The 22,279-nt window shown below is 34.9% G+C and overlaps 1 protein-coding gene across 1 annotated transcript in view; it reads right to left on the reverse strand.

Moving 5' to 3' along the window:
• Positions 1-22,279, reverse strand: part of GRIK2 (glutamate ionotropic receptor kainate type subunit 2) — a 442,707-nt gene that overhangs the window by 137,362 nt on the left and 283,066 nt on the right. The window contains exon 11 of the mRNA XM_068416353.1: positions 4,768-4,991. Within this exon, the coding sequence (XP_068272454.1) occupies positions 4,768-4,991 (224 nt within the window). The remainder of the gene's footprint in view (positions 1-4,767; positions 4,992-22,279) is intronic.

The raw sequence follows: 22,279 nt of genomic DNA on the forward strand, positions 1-22,279 counted from the left end.
CAGAAATCAGATGATCAAGAAATATGAAATAAAAATGAAGATTGATGAGTTGTAAAAGGATATGCATGCACTCCAGAGAGAGATAATGCTCAGGCGTCTGTTCAAGTCTGAAGCAGCAGGCTATTCCTAAACTTCTTCACAGAGAAAAGATTAAGATAAATGTATGGAGACATTTTTAAAACTCTTATCTTCTTTTATTATGTTTTATCCCAGCTGGTAAGAGAAAAATATAATTTGGTGATGAGGCAATGTTTATTGTACTTTTGTCACTACTTACAAGGAAATGGAAAAATAGTTGATACTAAATGCTTTGACTGCTGAAACCAGCACAACACCTTGACTTAGGAGAATCATAATTCTGCTGAAGGGAGAAAAAAGCAGGAAGTCCTAACATAGAGGATGTGGTACAAGCAAAGGTGAATCAAGCCCTTTAAAATGATAACCCATGATTCAATATTAGCGATTAGGGCAGTGAGCACAGTTTAATGTATATTTACACAATATTCACTGATACTCCAGATAGCTTAGTATAAGAAGCATAAGAGCTTGTTAGTGGACCATTTTATCCAGGGTAGTTCATCTGCTTCACAGATGATCCATAAAGCTGAGGCATCATGCTAAGGCATGTGTATCTCTTCAAGTTGTGAAGATAGGTGACTTAAGGGTAAACTGCTTTATGACAGACAGATGTGTTCACAGCAAACAGACCTTACTGCACTGAGAAATACTTCAATGTGCAGGGAAAAACTTGAAATCCAGTAAACTGAATGTTTAAAATCGTATAAAAGAGCCTCCAAAAAATATAATACAATCATGAGGAAAGCCAACTGAAGATTAATTTTGAAAGTCATTATTTGGAAGACTTATGTAAATCAAATATATTTAGCATTTTTAAAAGTATGAAACTGATTTTCTTCATATTGCCTATGCTGAATGGGAAGTATCTTCCGGTTATCAACACAGCAGATTTTGCAGAGACCAAAACCAGCGAACAGCTGTTTCACATACACAGACCTATGGAAAAGAAGGGACAATATGTGTCTATGAAGTTGGTATAAAACACTTTAAGAAATCAGCATGTTTCGTAGAAAAGAAACAATGGTTTGCACCAACAGACAGAAATGAAAAGGAATTCCACTAGTCGAGATTTTTCATATACCAATCAGAAAATTTTGTGTACTTGACAGAACTCCAAAAAGGAGTTGGTGCACTTTACTCCAGTCTTAGTTTTCCTTCTAATCACATGTGAACTGTGAATTTAACTGATATTCTAAATCAAAGAAACAAGTAAAGGCAGAGGGAAAAAAGGAAGATACTGGAATTGGAATGAAACAAGACATCAGATGACAAAAGACAGTGCTAGAAGTGACACAAAGGCACTACTAACTAACATCAGAAACAGATCTATTACTGTTGCCACAAGAGAAAAAAAAATCTATATGACTTTCTCAGTTCACAGAAAAGTAATAAGCTTAGCGTCAAGCCGACTGCGTTTATCTATCAGTCATCAGCCTGTATGACAAACAAAGGAACTTTCGGAGACTAACCACCATAACTACTTAGATTCAACAATCACAACAAAGAAGATTAAGAGGTTTTCATATATATGGAGAAATCACAGCCTACCATAATTCCCCACAAAGAATGACAATTAAAGAAAACATCGTGTACAACACATATATGTTCATCCTATCCACAATGCAAAATCCATAATGCCCCCATAAAGAGATGACTCATCATTTTTGGGGGGACTGTTACATAGAAAAGCCCTCTAGCTAACAAATAAATCCCTCTCATAGCTTTTTATCTTGCTGTGCATGCAAAGATTCTGACTCTTTGTATCTGGTTCTCAAATTGGAAGGAAAATCCAATGCTCTTTCAAATAGAAGACTAATAAAGATCTATATTACATTTTCCCCATTTATGCCTAATATGTTACTCTATGAAAGTCCTTTCAGTAATTATCTCTCAAAGATTCTTGAACATTTTACTAATTTCTTCATCTTTCCCTAAATAGGACCATACCACTAACTAATGGGTGAAAGCCAAGTGCCACAACAGAATTGTATTTTACGTTTTCAATGTACCGAGCTCTCACATTCCAACACTGTTTGGAAGACATGGTAAAACGGTAAAATCACGAAACATTTGACACAAAAATAGGAGGTTTAAATCTAAAAATAAATATTCTACACTGAATACTCTGATGAACTGTAATTACAAAACATCATATCATAAAAGACATACTAAATACTGCTCCAAACATAGACACACCTTATTATGAAACATATAGTAATTATTACGAAGCACTGGTAGTTAAACGTTCATTATGGAAGGTTTGTTAAGAAATAGAAATCTTCTTAATAAGACATTCAAGGTGGAACCTATTAATTTAGTGGCATACAGTCAAACAATTTCATGACACCAGGACTGAAAAATATATCATCATCTGTGCAATACCTAATTTATAATCTGTTCTGAAAATACATAGTCAGCACTACGCTGTAAAGTCCTCTTCACTGCCACACTTCAGTTAGCAGTATCTCCCTTTACATGACAGATATAATTTGTGAATTATATTCACAAAAGGTTCTTTTACTTTTGAATAAAGTTCTTTTCTCTCTTTATTATGCAGCAGGAGATTACACTTTTAGCTTAGACCTGTTTCCCTAGATTAACTAGTGTTAGAGAATGTTATCACATACTATTAAGTCATTCTGCATTATGAATAAAATCTGTAAATTATCTTACATAATCCAAGATCTTTTATTTCTAAATATGTTATCAATATTGATTGTGCATTTTAAGAGGTACTGCAAATCTCTAGATCTGAAGGCTTATATAAACTTAGGCATAAAAAAGATATGTTATACAACTCTACAAAAAACCAAACTCCTCTGCTCAGTATAAAATGTATTTCATATTGCTTTATAATGAAGATAATAAGGTATTTATGGTGCTGGTCACAAATACAGACAACTGAAAAAAAGTTCAGCAATACCTGTCAGCTATGTGGTGCTTCTGTTTAAAAATAAACATTCTTTCCAGTTCTGCTAGTGACATCAAGTGAGTGAATAGCTTAATAAAAAAAAAGGCTTCAAGAAAACATATATTTCCTACAAAATATGACAAGATGCATTTTCAAAGCGTACGTAAGAACTCAGCCATACAACTCCTACTAACATTACTGGGAACTGCCTGTCAAAAGCACTGTGCATCATGCTGAAAATGTCCTTCAGTGATAACAATAGGGTTAAAGCTTTCGGACATACACATAAATGTTTTACGTGAGGTGCTTCATAAGATAACATTTGTGATTTATTCTCAACTGTGCTTTCATAAGTACATGTGTGACAGGAACACCTCAGAAATGAGTTTACTCTCTGGTTACAGAGTCCACTGAAATCTACTCTTCTTTCAAGAAACTTTCGACATAAGTCTGGCTCCTTAAAGCAGACTTTTAAAGAAGGCACACAAGTGAAGTTATTCATTACAAAATATGTTTCAGTGTTATCTATATTACTTCAATGCCTCATGTACTTTATGTACAGGTGATCTTGCTAAATTACTTTTAAACGAGTTTCTAAAAATATTACCTCTCCCCTTAGAAGAAAGATACAGCTTCTCCAAAATGAAGTGGATAGTATCAAAGAAAGATGGAGAACGCTGATGTCAACTACAGCACAATAGGAAAAGAAAAATATGAAGATTCTACTGTGTACCACAGAATGAAGTCATAGAAATCCTGGGGCTGGAGTGAGATTGCATTATCAAGTCAAACATATACTTCTAAAAATCATTGCTATAGAAAAAAAAAAAAATATATCTTATTAAAGGGATAAAAGCCAACATAGTTTATATGTATTTGATTAAAAAGATATTCAAAAGTGACTACTAGGAGGAATCTGCAAAAGAGGTTACATTTGCACCCCTGGGAATTGCTGATTAACTGTTCTGATTTCTTTTTCTGTCTCACTAAAAGTCAAAGTTACAACATGTAAAAATATATTTCTCTGAGCATCTGGAGTAGGTCCTAATTACTTAACAAGGAAAAGGTAAACGTAATGGAAATTTTTGACATAAGATATTTTCCTGCTTGTCTATGTTGAAGAAAACAGATAAAAAATGAGCTCTATATATCAAATCAATTTATAATTTAACAATTGTTGTATTGAGTTCCTTAAGTCTCAAAGCTCAACTAAACATGCTTCCAAATACATTCCAATCTGGGACTTTAAATTATGTAAGGTACCTCAGGGATTTTACCTAGCACACAATTAAAAAATAAATATTGTTACCCTACCTCTAAAATACTAATCTACATAAAGTAGCTTGTTTTGTAACAGGTAGAGGCCCAATATGGACATCTAGGATTAACATGGGCAGCTAAGTACTGAATATGAGATTAAGCACTATGGCATCAAATGAAATAAGGCTAACAAAATAAAATATGTCAAACCCTGTCTTTCTAAACACGACACAATTGGGAAAAGACATTTCGTAAACTTTCTAGTGTCTCTCAATTTGTAAATAAAAGGAGAAAGCTAGCTAGCATACTCAAGACTTAGTGACATAACAAACTGGAGACTTAGTATGACAGTGAAGAAAATTAATAGTGAGAACCCTCATCATTAATTATTCTTCTGTACATCATGAAGTTAAAATATGAGAGAATGAAAGTAAGAAAATTTTTGTGACTTTTGACAATTATTAGTAAGAAAAAGATGACAACAATTGCCAAAAAAATCACAAAAGTTGACATGTTACCTGGCTATGACAAAGAGCACACAACTGACACCCAAGTAAGCCAGCAGAATATACATCCAGATATCAGGGGAGAGAGGATTCAGGAAGGAGAAGACGCCCGGGTTTGTACCATTGGGCTTGCGGTACAAAATACTTATTCCAAGAGTCATAAAGGGCTTGGAAAAGTCGATGACCTTCTCTCGAACATAGGTAATTGCCAATGGTGCAACTGCAAGGTCAGCTTTCTGTTAACAGAAATACAAAAAGAGAAACAGGCGATACGTCAGAAGAAACAGGTTGAAGCAGACAATCAGGTTAGGCAAAACACAAACTTTACATGGAGGAAGTTTGTTCTTGTACTAGGTAGGCTGAAATTTAAAACTCTCTTCTCCCTATAAGAAAGGAAACAGATTCATTCTATTTCCCGTTTGCTAAACTGACGTAGCAGCATTTAGAGAAAAATAAAAGCGCTATTGCGCTTTTTCTATCTAGAGATAGAAGCAAATAAAAATGTTGCATCTTGCAGAAAACATGAACATCCATTATCACGTCTTTTAAAACTTTTTTAAATGTACATATCAACATATGTCTTGTCTTTGTCACTCCTCAACTGTGCTCTTTAGAAGTTATATATTTGTGAAGCAGATGTGAATATGCTTGTACAAGTGTAGGGAAAGGGTCAGGAAGCAGTTTTACTTATTTTAGCATAAAAGTATTGGTACAAAATGAAGAACATTTTAAAATGGGAAGTTCTACACCTGAAAGGTTACTACAGGGAGTAGTTCTTACAGGGAGTAAGTTCTAACAAAGTACAAGTGTCCTTACTAGTTTGTAGAAATCACTATGAGACCTGTAGATAACTATTAATCAATTGCAGCATTTAAAATGAAGTCATACAATAGAATATATTTTATAAATTTACATTTAGTTTTACTTATGGCAATAATTCACAGGATATTAGTAAATGTTCTATACTAATTTTTTGTTCAAAACTTAACGTAAGTCATAGTGACAAGGAATCTACAGCATCTACTTTTTAATCTCTGTCAACAGCTCTTGAAAGACTACTGTGCATGTATGTATGTGTATGTGTGCGTGCATGTACATGTGCACGTATGAAAGAGGGAAGTTCAGAGTAAGAAGCTATATAGTACAAGACTTAGCAAGCTGTAAACTAAGAATTCCTTGGAAACTATATGTGAATATCATCACAAAATATGTCATCACAGAAATGGTATAGCTACCATGAAATACTGTTTTCCAAGTAACATAGCTGCAAACAACACCATTTGCAGAATGCCTGTTCTAAACCAAGATACAGACATTTTATTCCCAATAAAATCATATGAATTCACACATTTATATATTTTATTTTGCTCTGTTGGTATTGTGTATACTGTGTACCACTCAAAATCCCACACAATGTTATATCATTTCAACTTTCGCTTTTTTTTGTTGTCTCACCTTCCTCAAAGTTCTACTATAGTCTATTGTTGTTATGAGCATTTATCATATCATTTGATCTACTCCAGTAAAGTACTTCTATGTTACAATGTGAAACACTGTTGGCACTGTTAATTTAATTCGGTAAGGGCTTACTGGTCAAAAACATAACATACGCTTCATTTCCATTGGAATTCAGTACTTATAGGTATTAATCAGACCAGCAAGGCTTTATTCCACAGCAGCTGACTTTTTATGGATTGCATATTATTGATGATATTTCAGCTGATGCAGAAAGAAAATAGTAAAGAAACTAAAGTTAATTTGGATTAAAAGTTATAGGTCAACACGCAGAAGTTTGAGAAACAAAAAAACTCAAGCTAGTAGTTTAAGAAGCAACTAGCAGTCCTTACCCTAAGGGTCTGAAGCCAACTCACTAGAGACTGTCAGAAGATATAGCTGCCCAAAGACAGAGAAAATAGGTCTTTTGGAAGGCTATTGGCAGTTGTGAATTTTGGTCTTAAAACGTTAACAGAGCCTTAATGAATAACAAATCATCTCTTTTAACAAATACTATAGGAAATCCAACCCTTGGTCATTAGGTGAAAACAAAACAGTATAACAGTGAATATAGGTTGTAACTGTCTCCACTGGAGCAAAGCCTTAGGGAAGCTGCAGATGAAATTAGAAAAATAACCTAACAAGAAATAATGCATGTTTAACAGAACAGAACAATCAGATAGCCCAACCTGGGAGGCACAGATCCAAAACATAGTTCCATATCTTGATATCTCAAAATTTTCTTCAGAGCTTTAGTAAGTCTGTTTCAATATTCTGAATTAGTTTATCACCATAAGAACAAAACTTAAGCATCTCAACAAGAATAGTATCCAGTCTTTACTGACTGAGGAAACAAAAAGCTGCTAGAATGACTGACATAAAAATGTAATACTATCACATGTAACCACTTTTGCTAATTAGATATATGTTATCTCCAAAATATTCTATTCTCTTGGCAATTGTTTCATTCTGAAATGGCACTATTTGAAAATAAGAGAAATAAAGGACTAAGTTTCCAGAAGTGCAGTACCAGGGTCTCCTACACTCTTATACAATGAAGAAATACAAGTAAGAGAATTCTCTTTAGCTGATTTCTCAGGATGAATTGGAAAGGACTGGTGTAAAATCAGGATTTTATCAATCTACTTTTATCAACATTTACAAATGAGTGCATCCTAAAATGTCTTTCTTATAAGTTCCATAACAAAGAATATTTGTCTCATTTGGCAATGATGTATGATTCCATTTTTTAGAATGAATGTACGTATGATTCTATTTTTTAAAGGAAAAAAAAGATTTATCTATCTGAAAGCATAATCCTAAATAGCACTTATTCTTGACCTTAGAGTACTTGAGATGAAGACCATTTTATGTCAGCATCCAAGGACTGGTGAGGATAGGCTAGCTGCTACAGAGAAAAATTCCGCACCACCTAAAGGTTACAATAGCAATTAGAAACAAGTAAGTCTGACAAAGACATTCCAACACACGGCGCAATCCCTAGCAAAATGGAAGAGTTATACAGCAACACACACAATAGCCATACCATGTGATGAAGGGGCACGCTGCAAACAATAATGCCAACAGTAGATGGCAGAGACTGGAGAAAAATACTCCTCACAATAAATTCTTACTTTAGTTATGTCAAGCATGAGGAAATCACAATCCTGCATTCACTCTACCATTCAAAGATATGGCATGATAAACTGGAGAATGAACTCACATTCTGCATCTATCTTGACTTTTTTCAAAGAGAGGTTCTCTAGCAAGGAAGAGAATGTCCAGGACAAGGAAGAGGAAGAAACAGAATTTATGATACTCTACAGGACACTTTTCAAAGTCAACTGAACCATTGGCAGTTATTCCTACGCTGCTTTCTCAAAGTGCATCAGATATTATGAATATTACTTTTAACAGTACCTTCTCAGTAGTACTTGATCTTCCATCCTCACCCTCCTTCTTAAAGGGTAATGATATTTCCTCCCTTCTTACTAGCATATGCACTCTATGGTCTACTTTCTACTTTACTGCGGAACTCTGTCAGCAGGGATTGCTAGACCTTCCCTTCTTTTTGTGTCATATGAGGACTGCACATACTCTCTTCACAGCCATGTAAAGTTTTCCCTGTCTTACTGCCATATACAGTTGTAGAATGTTCACTCACCCAGCAAACAACTCAAGTAATACACAATTTATTTCTGCTAGAGAAGCCCCTAAAGCATGCTAAAATCCTCCCCCTTTGCTTCTTCATCTATATTTTACTTCCAAGCAGCTTGTTGACTGATTATTTTACATAAATTAAAATTTAAAGAAAGAAGGGAAGACTTTTTTTTCAGTTGCATAGGGCTGAAATTTTGTACAAAACCTCTAAGACGACAAGTTTTAAAATTATACTGAATTCAATCTACGCATGCAGCTACAAATAACTTCAGTAAGGAATCTGCACATAAATGTGGTGAATGGGCCACAGCATGACTAGCTACTTACATCATTTTGATAGAAACTGTTCTTTGTGTTTTTCTACTACCTTTCATGGTATCATAGGACAATTCAGGTGGAAAGAGACATCAGGAGGTCTCTAGTCCAATCTCCTGTTCAAAGCAGTGTCATCTACATGATCAGACCAGGTTGCTCTGGGCTTTGCCCAGTCAATTTTGAAAACCTCCAGGGGTGGAGATTATATAACCTCTACGGACAACCTGTTCCACTGCTTGCCTGTCCACATAGTGAAAAAGATTCTACAGACAAGCAGTGGAGCAGGTTGCTTAGAGAGGTTATGCAATTTCCATCCTTGGAGGTTTTCAACTTATGCCTGTCGTCTTTTGTCTTCCTGGCAGGCACCACTGTGAAGAGCCCAGATGCATCTTCATGATAACCTCCTCACAGGTCCTGGAAAGCTGCTACTAGAAGTTGTTGCCTTTGCCAAATGTAAGTAACATACTATAAAGTCCAAAACAAATCCAGACTAGATAGCTGAGTTTAGATGTCATGCCTTCTTATTTATGGGATTCTGAGTTGTATCATTTAAGAGTAATTACTAACAATGTCATATATAGATGCACCTTTAGCAGATGTTACTTTATTAACATAATCAAGTAACGTGATGACAATTACAACAGGTACTGGCTCAAGTTATGCTTTTGTTTCTAACTGTTGAGTTGCTTCTCAGTATTTACTGTTCGGCAACAAAAAGTTACTAAAAGGTGGTTTACTCAGATTCATTTTATTGAAAGGCAGAAGGTTTACTCAGATTCATTTTATTGACACTCACAGCTGTTTCATTTCTTTAGACATCCTTATGTCAGCATGGCTAACTTTTATTGACAAAGTCTTGAACAGCTGTGGTAACTAATAGTTGTGTCAACTACAAGCCCTCAAGTATTTAGAGAAGGGTCCTGATCTAGTAACCAAAAAGATCATCTCCGTAGAGATCCAGATCACCAAAAAAAAAGCAAAAGGTTCTGCAGAGGAAATTTGCCTGCCGTCCACTACTACAGAAACAACTTGCTACATGAATTCAACTAGACAAAAACATTTAGAGTCCTTCCTATAATGGCTTTTAAATAGGATGTGGCATATCTTTTGATCAACCTAGCAGTATCTAGAACTTTCAGTATTTTCTGTTTGCTCCTTTGTTATTCTCTGAATGCTTAGTGAAGGAAAAATACTAGTATTGAAACCATCAGGAACTCTGTAATTAGTTAATTTACATTATTTCCTTTAATTCAAGGTCACTAAATCTAGGGATTTTTGTAGTCCGTTCTCATTTCGCTATCCCAGCATGGATTAAATTTAACAGTTGAATAGATGTGAGTACCCATTCAAAACAGTCACAAAGTTTCTATCCATTGATTTATAGGACACTGTTTCACTGAAGTATTTTGCACCAACTTTGTTTTAATCAACAGTTACACAAATTGTATGTAAGAGGATTAGAGGCAGTGGGCCACAGAACTACACTTAGCAGGAAGATGGATAACAATAAGTTACAACAATAAGAAAATCTCAGCCTTAATTCTTATCACTTCGCTCCAGCAGAGTTTTCCACAAAGAGCTGTTCTAATGGTTAGAAGAGCATGATTCAAATATCCACAGAAAGGGCAAACTACCAATGTTTACAAGACAGTGTAGATATCGTGGCTCAGGGTTCAGAAAAGCAGACTCCTCCCTTAAAGTTTAAACCACTTATAATAGTACTTAAATTAATTAAAATGTTACAGTTCTTCTTTACAGTTATCAGACTCTTTTCTTCCAAAATTGGATTTTTGTACCAGGAGTGGTTACTAAACGTGAAAATTACTGCACACCATGCTCCAGTTCAGCTTCCTGAAATAAAATATAGAGATATTTTTATCATTATATTTTCCAGATTTACTGCAACTCCCTGGAAGTGTTTTTTTCCAGTTAACCGGCTATGTCACCTAGACTGTCAGTTACTGCGCTCCAGACAAAAAAATCTTACACTTTTTAATTTTGATGTAAATTCTATTCTCAAATATATGAGTTTTTATCAAATTGTTTCAGTTAATTAACTTCATCATGCAATCAAGTTTGAATTGTGTCAAATTTGACTTGCTCACACTTTTCTGTATCGCTTTGTCATCTGCAACATTTTACAGGGTATCAAAATGATTAATAATGGTTTTGCATATCATTTGGATGGGATTAGATCAGTACAGGATATACTACCTCTTATTGATTAACAGTTCTCAACTGACAACTTCTTAAAATCTATCATTTCATCAGCTTAATTAATGGGATAAAACCCATTAAAATAGACAAAGTCAACCTCCTGTATACTCATCCCCTCCAGGTGCGTTTTGGTGCAGGCATCACAAGGACTGGGCTTTGTTTTAAAAAGAATACACAGACTGAAATTCTCAAAGAATCGTTAAATTCCAGTGTCTTAGGCTTTAATTAAAATTGATCATTATTATAAACAATAACAAACAACGGTCTTTTTAGAGAACTCCATCATATGTGAAATAAAAACAGAACTGTTTTTATATTGTGTATATTCTCAAAACATATATCATGCAGTGGTTTACATGTGCCATAATTAGAAAAGAATGGCTAACAGTATGTAGTTTATTACTCAAAAATATTGTTACAAATCTAAGGAAGAAAAATGTTACCACTGCACTAGATCCTAATTTAGTTCTGTTCTGCCTAGGGTATATGTAAGCTAACTCATTTGAAAAACTTGTTATATTTATTTAAATTCAATAAAGCTTATCCAAGCTCTAGGCATTATTTAAATACCGAAGATACCAGGATAAACTTATTAACAATCAGCTTTAATAAAAATAAAATACAAATCCTAAGGATGAAATCTGTGGTGGTTGAGTTAAAATGTTTCTGATATTTGTAAGATGAAATCTATGAAACACTTAAAAATGTCATCAATAGCTCAGAAAATTATGGATTTGTCATGTTTATTCTCAAAAACAGACTTTGCATTAATTTTTACAGTATAATCTATGACAGTTTAGTTGAACTTCATGTATTACATGGAGGGGATTTCAGGCCATGCTTGTCTGCACAGAGCGGGCTGTGTTTGAGGTGAGACAGAGAGAGAGAGACGACGCAGGGTATTTTTTGGATGCCAATAAGAAAGGCCTGACAACAAATGGCTTAATAAGTTATCTAATAGAAAGAAGAATATAGATGCCAAAGAAATCTCACATCCCTTCTGACACAGCGAACCCTGCTTACGTGCAGCACTGGAAAGATACCAACTAGATCTTCCCTTGGCACCCTGTGCAGATCCTGTCTGTGGAGAGGCTCCTCCTTCCTTTTATTTTGTGTAGTGAACAGAATCACACACCTTCACCTGACAGGCTGGAGAGTTATGACTACTACAGATGCAAAGCTTTCAGTGCAATGCATTACTGTGAACAAGTTCTTTGGACAACTAGAAGAACACTTATGTTCCCAGGTCCTTGTCCTTATTGGGGACTTTACTACCCTGATACCTGCTGGAAGGACAGCACAACAGGGCACAAGCAATCCAGGAGGTTGCTTGAGTGTAGTGATGATAATTTCTGGACATAAGTGATGAAGTAGCTGATAAGGAGAGAAGCTCTGCTGAACCTCACAGTTACAAAAAAGGATAAATGGATCCAGGACGTGAAGACTGGCAGTGGTCTTGCCTGCAGTGACCAAAAGATAGTCAAGTTCGGGATCCTGAAGGGAGGCAACATGGAAAAAAATGTAGAATTATAATCCTGGACTTCACGAAAACAGACTTCGGCCTTTTCAGGGACTTGCTTGAAGGAATCCCGTGGAAGATGATCCTGGAGGGAAGAGTGGACCCAGAGAGCTGGGTGATTTTCAAGGATGAGGATGACCTCCTCCAAGCTCAAAAATCATCTATCCCCACATTCAGGCAGTCAAGAACATATGGCAGGAGGCCTGCATGAACAAGGAGCTCCTGACAAAGCTTAGACATAAGAAAGAATACCAGAGGTTTAAGCAGGAACAGGTGACCCAGGAGGAATACAGCAACACTGTCCAGGCATGCAGAGACAGAGTTAGAATAGCCAAAGCCCATCTGGAATTGAAACTGGTGAGGAACATCAATGGCAAGAAGGGCTACCACAAGTACATAAGCAACAAAAGGAAGACTAGAGAAAACGTGGAATTGCTGCTGAATGGGACAGGAAACCTATACTCATTTGGTGTATTTTGGACTTAAGTAAGGCTGCATTGGCAGTTTCTTTTTTTCTTTTTTAACTCCAAATGTTCAATTTTGTGTAATCTTCTTAAACAACTGAATTATCTTTGATGCTGTAAGAGTAACAGATCAGAATGAATAACTTTCAGTTCCCCAAACAGTATGTTTGTGTTTTGGGCATCATTCCCAGGGACACATCTCCTGCCAGCACATCCTGAAACTGTTTTACTAAAATGCTGTTTTGCTGAAAGTTGACATACTCCCGGATTCCACAGTCCCTCCTCCCTACCTTCTGTGATGAGCATAAGACAAATTGCAGCACAGAGCTTTCGGACTTTTTTTTTAGCTTTTGGTATTAGTAACAATATTAAGAATTCATTTGGTTGTGTTAATTGTTCTTCATGAATAAACCTCTAGTTGATTTATATAGGTCCCCTGCAAGTCTTTCAAAATCCTTCTGCTGCCGTTTCCAAATGAAGACAATCCAAGCAGAGGTTAAGTAGTAACGTTTCTTATGAACATGTTCAGGTTGTGCTATGTTCAGAATTATGAACAGAATTTATGAATTCCTGATCTACTAAGCATGCAATCAAACTCCTTAATCATTACTTCTGAGAGGAATGAGGTTAAAATAAGATCTGAGTAGCAGAGAGGACTAAGGGAAGAGTGGGAAAACTGGTACTGATCAACTTTCCCAGTACAGCTGAACTTATTTTGATCTTTGCAGTGATCTAGTACTGTACACTGAAGTATAGATATTGTAGAAACAGACTGAATGAACAGATTCACTATGAGCTGTAAAAATAACTTGCTGAAGATTTGACATGAAAAACAGAATTGCAAATCACCTCCTTGGAGGAAAAGCACATATTTGAATAGAGAAGTTGTTTCATCAATTTTCTCCAGGTAATTTAATTTCTATTAAATAGGGCCAGACCTAATGACCAACCTTTTCTGAACCAGAAGAAACAGAATATAAATGTAGACACATGAATTTACCTAATAAAAGAGATCAGTCCCAATGGAAATTATCTCTGCTACTAGAGAATTCTAATTTTCACAAATATTTCACTTCAGCAGACATATACATAGAAACAATAATCCCCATGTTACTCTCTACCATTCTTCACTACCATTATAGCAACAAACGTGATTGTAAAGATGAGATAACTGTATGAGGATATGAAAAATGTAACACTTTTATGACTACAGTCCTAGCCCTGGATCCAATCAGTTCCTAATCATTGCTGTAAGCATAGATGATGCCTGAGCTAAATAGTTATCTTTTGGAGTCTCATTTGAAAACCGTCATGTCGCTGCCTTGACAGGCTATGATTCATTTCACTGGCAGTGTAGTGAAAATGAATTCCAGTTATTCACTGTACAGTTTTTATCTGTCACTGAAATTTAATTATTTTATATAACCAAGTACATTAACCAGGCGTGTCCAAATAGCTAATAATTATAAATGGGTATTATACTGGTTAGACTTAATCATGTTCTGTGGTAATGCTTGTATACTAATTCTTTTACCCAGCCTCTAAAATATTTGGGCCCTAATTCACAGTTGATTTGGCCCAGTGCTGGCATTCTTTTGCCAGTAACTTCTCAAGGAACATTTGAAATGATTCCCCATCATTTCCAGAAACTTGTGAATCTGTGACTGGGCATACCTGAAAAAGAAAAGAAAAAAAAAAAAAATAGGGGGGAGGTGAAGTGGGCAAACAACCTGTTTATGAATGTGGGCAGGTGGGAAAATGGTCAAGGCAAGGAACAGAAATTAGAAACTAACAGTTTTACACAGTAAAACATGATATTTTTCATGAGGGATCCTGGCTACTAAAGTCATTTAGTGTACTTCCTGAATTTCATCTATATCTTAAATAAAATCCTGAGTTATCTATCAGAATGTCAAAAGATAGAGTACGGATGTTGCTCCAAAAGTAAGTTTGATACTTTGGCAATTCACTGATAGGTTTTGATAAGACTGGTAGAATGAAGAAGAGGAAAAACAGAAATGTAAAAACAAGAAAGATTATTTTCACATAGCAACAGAAAAGGGATTTTAAAAGAAAAAGATTTATTAGTAGTGTTTTCAATTGTGAAAATTAAAATTAGAAAAACATAATATCCTAACTGTAGAAAGCATTACCTAGGCATACTGTAGTTAAACAATTAGGAAGGCAATATTCACTTACCCCTAGTCTCAAGAAATTTCAGATAAACAGCCCCCTGAGTACAGATAATCAGAAAAATTCCACAGATCTCAGAGCACTTATTGAGAAGACCCTACTGTGAAAGTCCTACCACTTCTGGTGTCAAATAACTTGAGAATGTACTTAAAATGTTTCATCCAGCTTCTTTGGGAAATGTAGGATGTGATCAGCTCAGAAGATCATGTAATAAATAATATTTACAACTATTAAGAAAAAGTGTATGCATTACTATTCTCCATGTCTTACTGTAATATTAGAAATATTTCTGGGCCATGTTTTACTAAATGCAGACTGTGTGGAAGTTCCTTGCTCTTTGGAAAATAGTTGCTTACTCTAAACTGCTCTTTTGTTGAAAACTATATCTTTAGTCTGTCCTGTACTTGAAATCAGTAACACACTCCTTGCTTCCAATTTAATATGGAATTCATATATGCATTTCTGCTGTGCTCCTCACTGAATTAATACATATATTTTGCACAAGTGACCTAAAATGCTGGCTTAGAATTTCTTTGACATTTTGGATTACTGAGGTTTTTTATTTCCATGCCATTTTTTTTCATGGCTTTCTGCAATACTTTCCACTGCACTCTGTCTGAAGTTTGTTTTCTGCATAATATTTACTCTAAGTTAGGATCAGTTTGTACATTTTTCCATGGAAATATCATATACAGCCTTTATTAGAGAGTGACTAAGTAGACATGCAGATTAAGTGGCATCTTGTAAGTGAGTATAGAGACCAATGTTTGGCTGTTGGTTTGAAGTAGTAGTAAAGCTGTAGTTGCTAATGATTCTATGGTCATGTAGAAGACCATCTCTGATCTTTCACCTTAAAGAAAACCAAAAGAAAAAAAAAAGGAACAGTAGATGCATAGTATGGCATATTTGAGGAAATTACATTGATAAATTCAGACATGCAAGATAAGAATTTGCAGAGAGGTTCTGTAAATCTCTGAATATATTCAGTTTGCTTGAGGTGAAAAACAGAACCTGAAACAACAAAAAAGACACAGTTACTTTCTTGTCAGGGAGACACCTGCTGCTACTTATTCAGCTTGGGACAAATGACATTGGAAATAAAAGGTCAGAGCACTTGAAGTTGTGGATTAATGAATTAACAATTAGACTGAAAAGCACAAGTGATATTTTCAAGCATATTACATATTATCATAATAAATTATCCTATAGACCTCAGGATAGATTTCACAAAGAAATGAAATGCTACTTTAATGAGGAAAAGAAAGCACACGAAAAAGAATAACGGGAAGATAATATGAATATTTAAAACAGTAAACATACACATGAAAAATACGTTACAGGCACTTAACAGTTAAAGAATTACGGGTATGTTATCATGACACAGAATAACTGGAAGGAGTTGGAATATTATTTTTAAATATTAAATGATGTATCAGTAGCTTTCTTTAAACAGAGGTTTGTGCTGGAAAACTGCCAACATAACAAATTTAACTAATAATTATTACTGGAATTTCAGAGAATGGTTCAGCACAAAACAGTAGTGCTTAATCTGCAAGGTAAATAAATATATACCAAGAAATAAAAATGCACTCAGAACACATGGCCTTCAAGTGGCTAAACAGAAAAATCAGGAAAGAGAGAAATTATAAACAAAACATAAGACAGCTGAAAATACAATCAGATAAGGATAAGAAAATGGAAATATAAACAGTAGTATTTTAAACATATACAGACAGTACAGAAAAAAAGAGAATTTTATCGTCTTTTTTGGGTAGGTAAAACCAAAATTAAATGCCAAGGTACTAGAAAATAACAAAAAAACTTCAACAGAAATCAGTAGGTATTCAGCTTACCATCTATCTATATTCACCAGAGTTGCTGGTTCAAGCTACTATACCATAACTGTAGACTTGCCAAAACACTATGTGGTTTATGGAATGTTACCCCTCAAAACATCGTCTCCCTAATGGTTCAGAGTTCAAATTTTTGTTACATATAGAAAAAGTTTAGCATGATTAAAATTTTCATCATGTGACACCTTAGACTCAATTGAAGATGCTCGCTTAGAGATAAAGTTTGAAAAAAAATTTAACCAACTCTTACATAGTTTATCAAAAATGTAACCTAAATTTTGTACTTCCAGAGGAGGTTATACTCCTCTGTAAGCACTATACATTATGTATTAAATGACAATTTAAGTTCTACTTTTGTAATGCGAAACCGCTCAATGTATCCCATGTAAACTCATACAAGGAAAGGAGTAAAGGGTTGTCAAACATTGGAATAGGCTGCCCAGGGAAGTGGTTGAGTCACCATCCCTGGAGGTATTTAAAAGACATCTAGATGTGGTACTTAGGGACATGGTTTAGTGGCAGACTTGGCAATGCTAGGTTGATGGTTGACTTGACAATCTTAAAGGTCTTTTCCACCCAAAATGATTCTATGAGCAATTATTATAAATAGTGTGAAAGCTTTATAGCTGAAAAAGATATTTTGTAATGAAATCTATAATGAGCAAAGACGACTTGGAAACTCCAAAATCAAGATAGATTTATGGATTCTGCAGGCGAAAAACATTCAAAGACAGGTAAAATATTGCAGCTTCTGCTGAGCTGAGTACTTATCTTCCTCTCAATGATATTCATTTGAATTAAAACCCAATGAACGGTTTGTAAATGCTCAGAATTTAGTATATGTTATTATATTTTGTATACTGAGCTGAGATTTCCTCAGTGTATTAAGGACATAACATTACAATATTTCCCTGGAATATAATTTATTTAGATGATGTTTTACTTAAAAATTCACAGTTTTCAAAACAAGTTTTCTTTAGCCTTACTTGCAAACCTTGAAACCTTTCCTCTGAAGGAGCCCTGAACACTTTCCACCTTCATTTCAAAAATGTAGATTTGTAGTGTTGAGAACCAACATCAGCAGATTTCAAAGAAAGACTCTCAGACAACAGAAAAGTATTGTGACCAAAGCCTAGCAATGAACAAAAAGTTCTCAGAACAGCAACTGACCAGAATCCAGTACAAAACCAGTCCACCTGCACAGGTTTAGAACAATGAAGATTAATACACCCCACTAACCACCTGCATGGGACAAGCACACATTGATCCTGCATGGTTGAGCACACACTTACTACGCAAACAATGGTAACTGATTAGCCTAGCCCTTAACACAAGTGATTTGATTAGTCTACACAACTGTATTGTAACATATATAAACCCTGCCTTTCTCAATATCAGAGCCCCCAAGCATTAGGCTGGGCACCGTATGTACATTGCTTAATTAAAAATCCTTGTAATTCTATACTTTGTCAGTGACTCTCTCCTCGGTTAGCAGTGGACACCCGAGGCACAAGTGTGGGTTTGAGTCCCACCAGAAACAGAGACACACTATTGGGTTTGAGTCCCACTGGAATTCCCTTGATATAAACTTATAAGCCTGTTACATTATCTGCTACACTCATATGATCACTCACTCCTCCTTATTATTCATTAAAGATCTGTGTAACACTTATCTTTGCCACCTTGAACAGCAATACTTACATTCTCTCTCCTCTTACATATTTCCCTTAACCTGAACAGCTGGAATTTTCCTTGTCATAAGAAATGAAAAACAACTTTTTTTCTGTCAATATAATTTGTGTTGATGAGTAATATTATGCATCATGTAAACTGTCCCATCACTAGAAATCATGCATTTTCACACAAAAAAAAATGATTTGGGCCTTATTAAGCTTATTCTTGAATGTGAAACTGAAGTACATGCAAGTTGTTGGGTGTTTTTTTATTCATTTTTATGATGAATAGATGTCATTATTCCTCAAGTAAAAATGGACAAAATTTTAATTTAAATCAAGATTTGCAAGATAACTTCTCATGTTGTTAGCCTAATAAAAAAAAACATTTCATCAAACTATACAACCAGAGGAAAGACAAATTTTCTATCCAGACAGCTTAAATGACCTATTTAAAGGCACAACAAAATTAGGAACACAAAAAAAGCCCCCTTGTTATGAAGGCACTGTTAGCAAAATTACTATTTGCTTTCTTAATGAATAAAGGTTCTCAGACAGCTGTTTTTCACATCAGAGTTTCTTGTAGTAATCCTTATTTTCTCCAGCTCCCAATACAAACATGATAGGTGATAGGGATAATGAAAACAAATAATTGGAAAATAGCATAATTTCGTGAGAAATCAGCTATGTTACTTGAATGAACTAGGATCGGCATTCGGAAAAGTCTTAGTATATTATACTGAGAGAGGAATTTGTCTACTCACATTTACTGACAGTAATTAAAAAAATAAGATGAACACTCAATGAATACTGTATCAAGTGCAGTACAAATATAATTTTTTAGACAGATTGTAACTTCATGATTGCTTCAAGGAAGACCTAAGTGTGAGCTAACACCAAAAGGCAGACGCCTGGGCTCTTATTGCAGGCCCTTTTCTGAACTGGACTAAAGCTTGTGACATGCTCTAAGGTATCCCCATGCCTCTAGTTGCTGTTCCATCAGCGAAAGGATCTCCCATAGATGTAGATCTGCCAGCACTATGTGGGTGTCTTGGACAGTTTAAGGAAGCTCAGGTGGTACCAGACACTTATGTGTGGGCTACTGGCTTAATCTGTAGCAGCTTAAACTCCCACCACAGCCAGTGAAGGTCTAATCAATACAGATGATGGAGTCTGAAGAGCAATTCAGCTGACTAAGTTCTAGAAAAGTGTTTTGTGTTCCTGAATATGTCTACTGCATAAGAGAGAACTTGGATAGCCAACCTGTCCTCAAGTGTGCTGCTCTAGAATAGGATGGATGTCCTCTGTCACATCTGCTGCCTTATACAGATGTGCTTGAGATCATGGAGCATCTAATCTGAATTACTCCATTGGACACAACTTTAGAAGATAAGTCAAATTTATCTCTTGGCTCTGATATGATTGTTTTCACTAGGTCCCTACTAGCTAAAACAGAAGCCTATGTAGCTAGTGCTCCAACAGGCACCTTTTACCAAAACATTCATTTAGGCATTTTATTTCTGAACTTAGTCTCTCGCAGCCTGTCTTTCCCTCCAAGGAACAAAATTCTAATCTGCGGAATTGCACCCAAGACGAAATTGATGTTATGAGGTCTGATGTAAGATGTCAAGTATGTTCTAAAAATGTATTTGAAAAAAAGGAGTTCATATGCAAATCCTCCATCCTCTTTGAGAACATCTGCAATTGTGACTACCTTGTTTATGCAATAATACTGAGAGTAAAGGTAGGCATTGTCAAAAATTACCTTTCACATCTGTTACACATGAGATGCCCTTGTTTCGTAAAACTACCATTGTTTACCCTCTCAAATTCCATGCTTTTCACAGATAAACCTCATTTTTTTAGTGAGTCAAAATTAAGAAGATTGTTATAATGCTAATCATCTCAGCAAATAGTTTGACATGCACAGAAGACAGTCATGAAAATTGTATCTGTTTAGTATGTTAATGGACACAAGTCAAAGACACCACTTCTCTAAATAAAGAAAATATGCCCAGGACTACCAGGGCTTTAGAATAGTATTATTTATAGGAAAAAAAAAGAATATTTAATGCACTCAACATAGCTTCATTTTAAAGGAAGACAGAATAGGATTTTTTTTTTCCTAATATTGATAAGCAATTGCAAATTTCAATACACAATTTATTTGTAAAAAAAAAAAAGATCTCTCTTTTAAACTGGTTCAGATGTTGTATTGTACTTAGGTTTTCTTTAGCTAATATATTTAAAGAAAAAAGTCCTTCAAAACCAAGAAATATACAAAAAATTAACAACTTTACACTTATAATAAAGAAAGTTTTACCACCTCTAAGAATGCAGAAATACATTTTTTGTTAAGCCAAACTTTAAGAACTAAACTTTAAAGTATTACCAAATAAAATACTGCCATTACATGCACCCTGTTCCCCATTCTAAGAACGCAAACAAGTATCTTTGTGAAAAAACAGAAAACATAGCACATTAAGCAGTGCTCTGAGTTTCTGTGAGTTTGAGGGGGTTTTATTTTGGTTTGGTTTTTTTTTTCACAAGTAAATGTATGTTGTACTTTCACAAAAGATGCACACTCATCTTGCAGATGCTGGTGGAAAGATATCTTACTCTGAAGTTGATTCCTTTTCAAACAAGAAAATTTTTAGCAACAAACACGACCATTATTTTTCAGTGCTTGACATGTTGTAATATATTTTAATATTTTGTGAGTAGTATCTGTTCTAAGGAGCTTAAAATTTATGCCGCAAGTATGGAGAACAAAGACAGAGAGAATAGCAACAAAATCAAATTAATATTTTTTTCCTCTAACAAAAATATTTTGCTTGTTTACTCAAGTACAGAAAAATGTAAAATATACATATCATTGCCTGGCATCTCACCATTGACATGATATAGTAACAGGGGAGAATTATTCCTAAGATAGCTGATAAAAAAATTGTGTCTTAGAGTTCTTTTATTTTGTTGAACTCAGAAAGTTCCATGACAACAACAAGTCTTTACCCAAGTCTTCAAAAGGAAAATCACTAAGACCCCAAATTGACTGGGAGTCAACATCTGATCCTAAAGTCCTAACTTTGTCTTCACTTATTTTAGTTAAAATGTTGAATAGATTTTGTTTCCCTTCCTCTCTTGAGTACCAAAACCAGAACAATAAATTACAAAGAGAAATTCACTTATCATTAATTGATTGAAAAATACCTGCCAAAAGAATTTCTCATGAAAAAATGTTTTGGTAACAAAAGTAACAGTCAGTAAATTCTCTTAACTGGGAAAAAATATCTATTTTAGGATTCATTTCAGGGTCAAATTCTCTGTTGAAATGTGAATAATTTTTACCAACAGTTTCTGCAGAACATAAAACTAAAACACCACGGAGTTTTAATGATACTCTCATGATTCAAACAGGAATAGTTGTATGGAAATAAAGCACTTATAACAGCACTGATAAAGCACAAGAGAAAAGCCTGCATATAAAATGTTAAGTTAAACCGGAGAGGAACACGGAGCTCAAGAAATGGATTCATGAACTTCTTAGAAGATAGAAACAGGGTCGCTGCTGTGGGGAAACGTACAAAAGAAAAGTCTGGCCTGTGAGCTATTTTACTGTATGGGCAAGAAAAGAAA

This window comes from Nyctibius grandis, chromosome 1 (assembly GCF_013368605.1).
Source record: "Nyctibius grandis isolate bNycGra1 chromosome 1, bNycGra1.pri, whole genome shotgun sequence".
Taxonomy (NCBI): domain Eukaryota; kingdom Metazoa; phylum Chordata; class Aves; order Nyctibiiformes; family Nyctibiidae; genus Nyctibius; species Nyctibius grandis.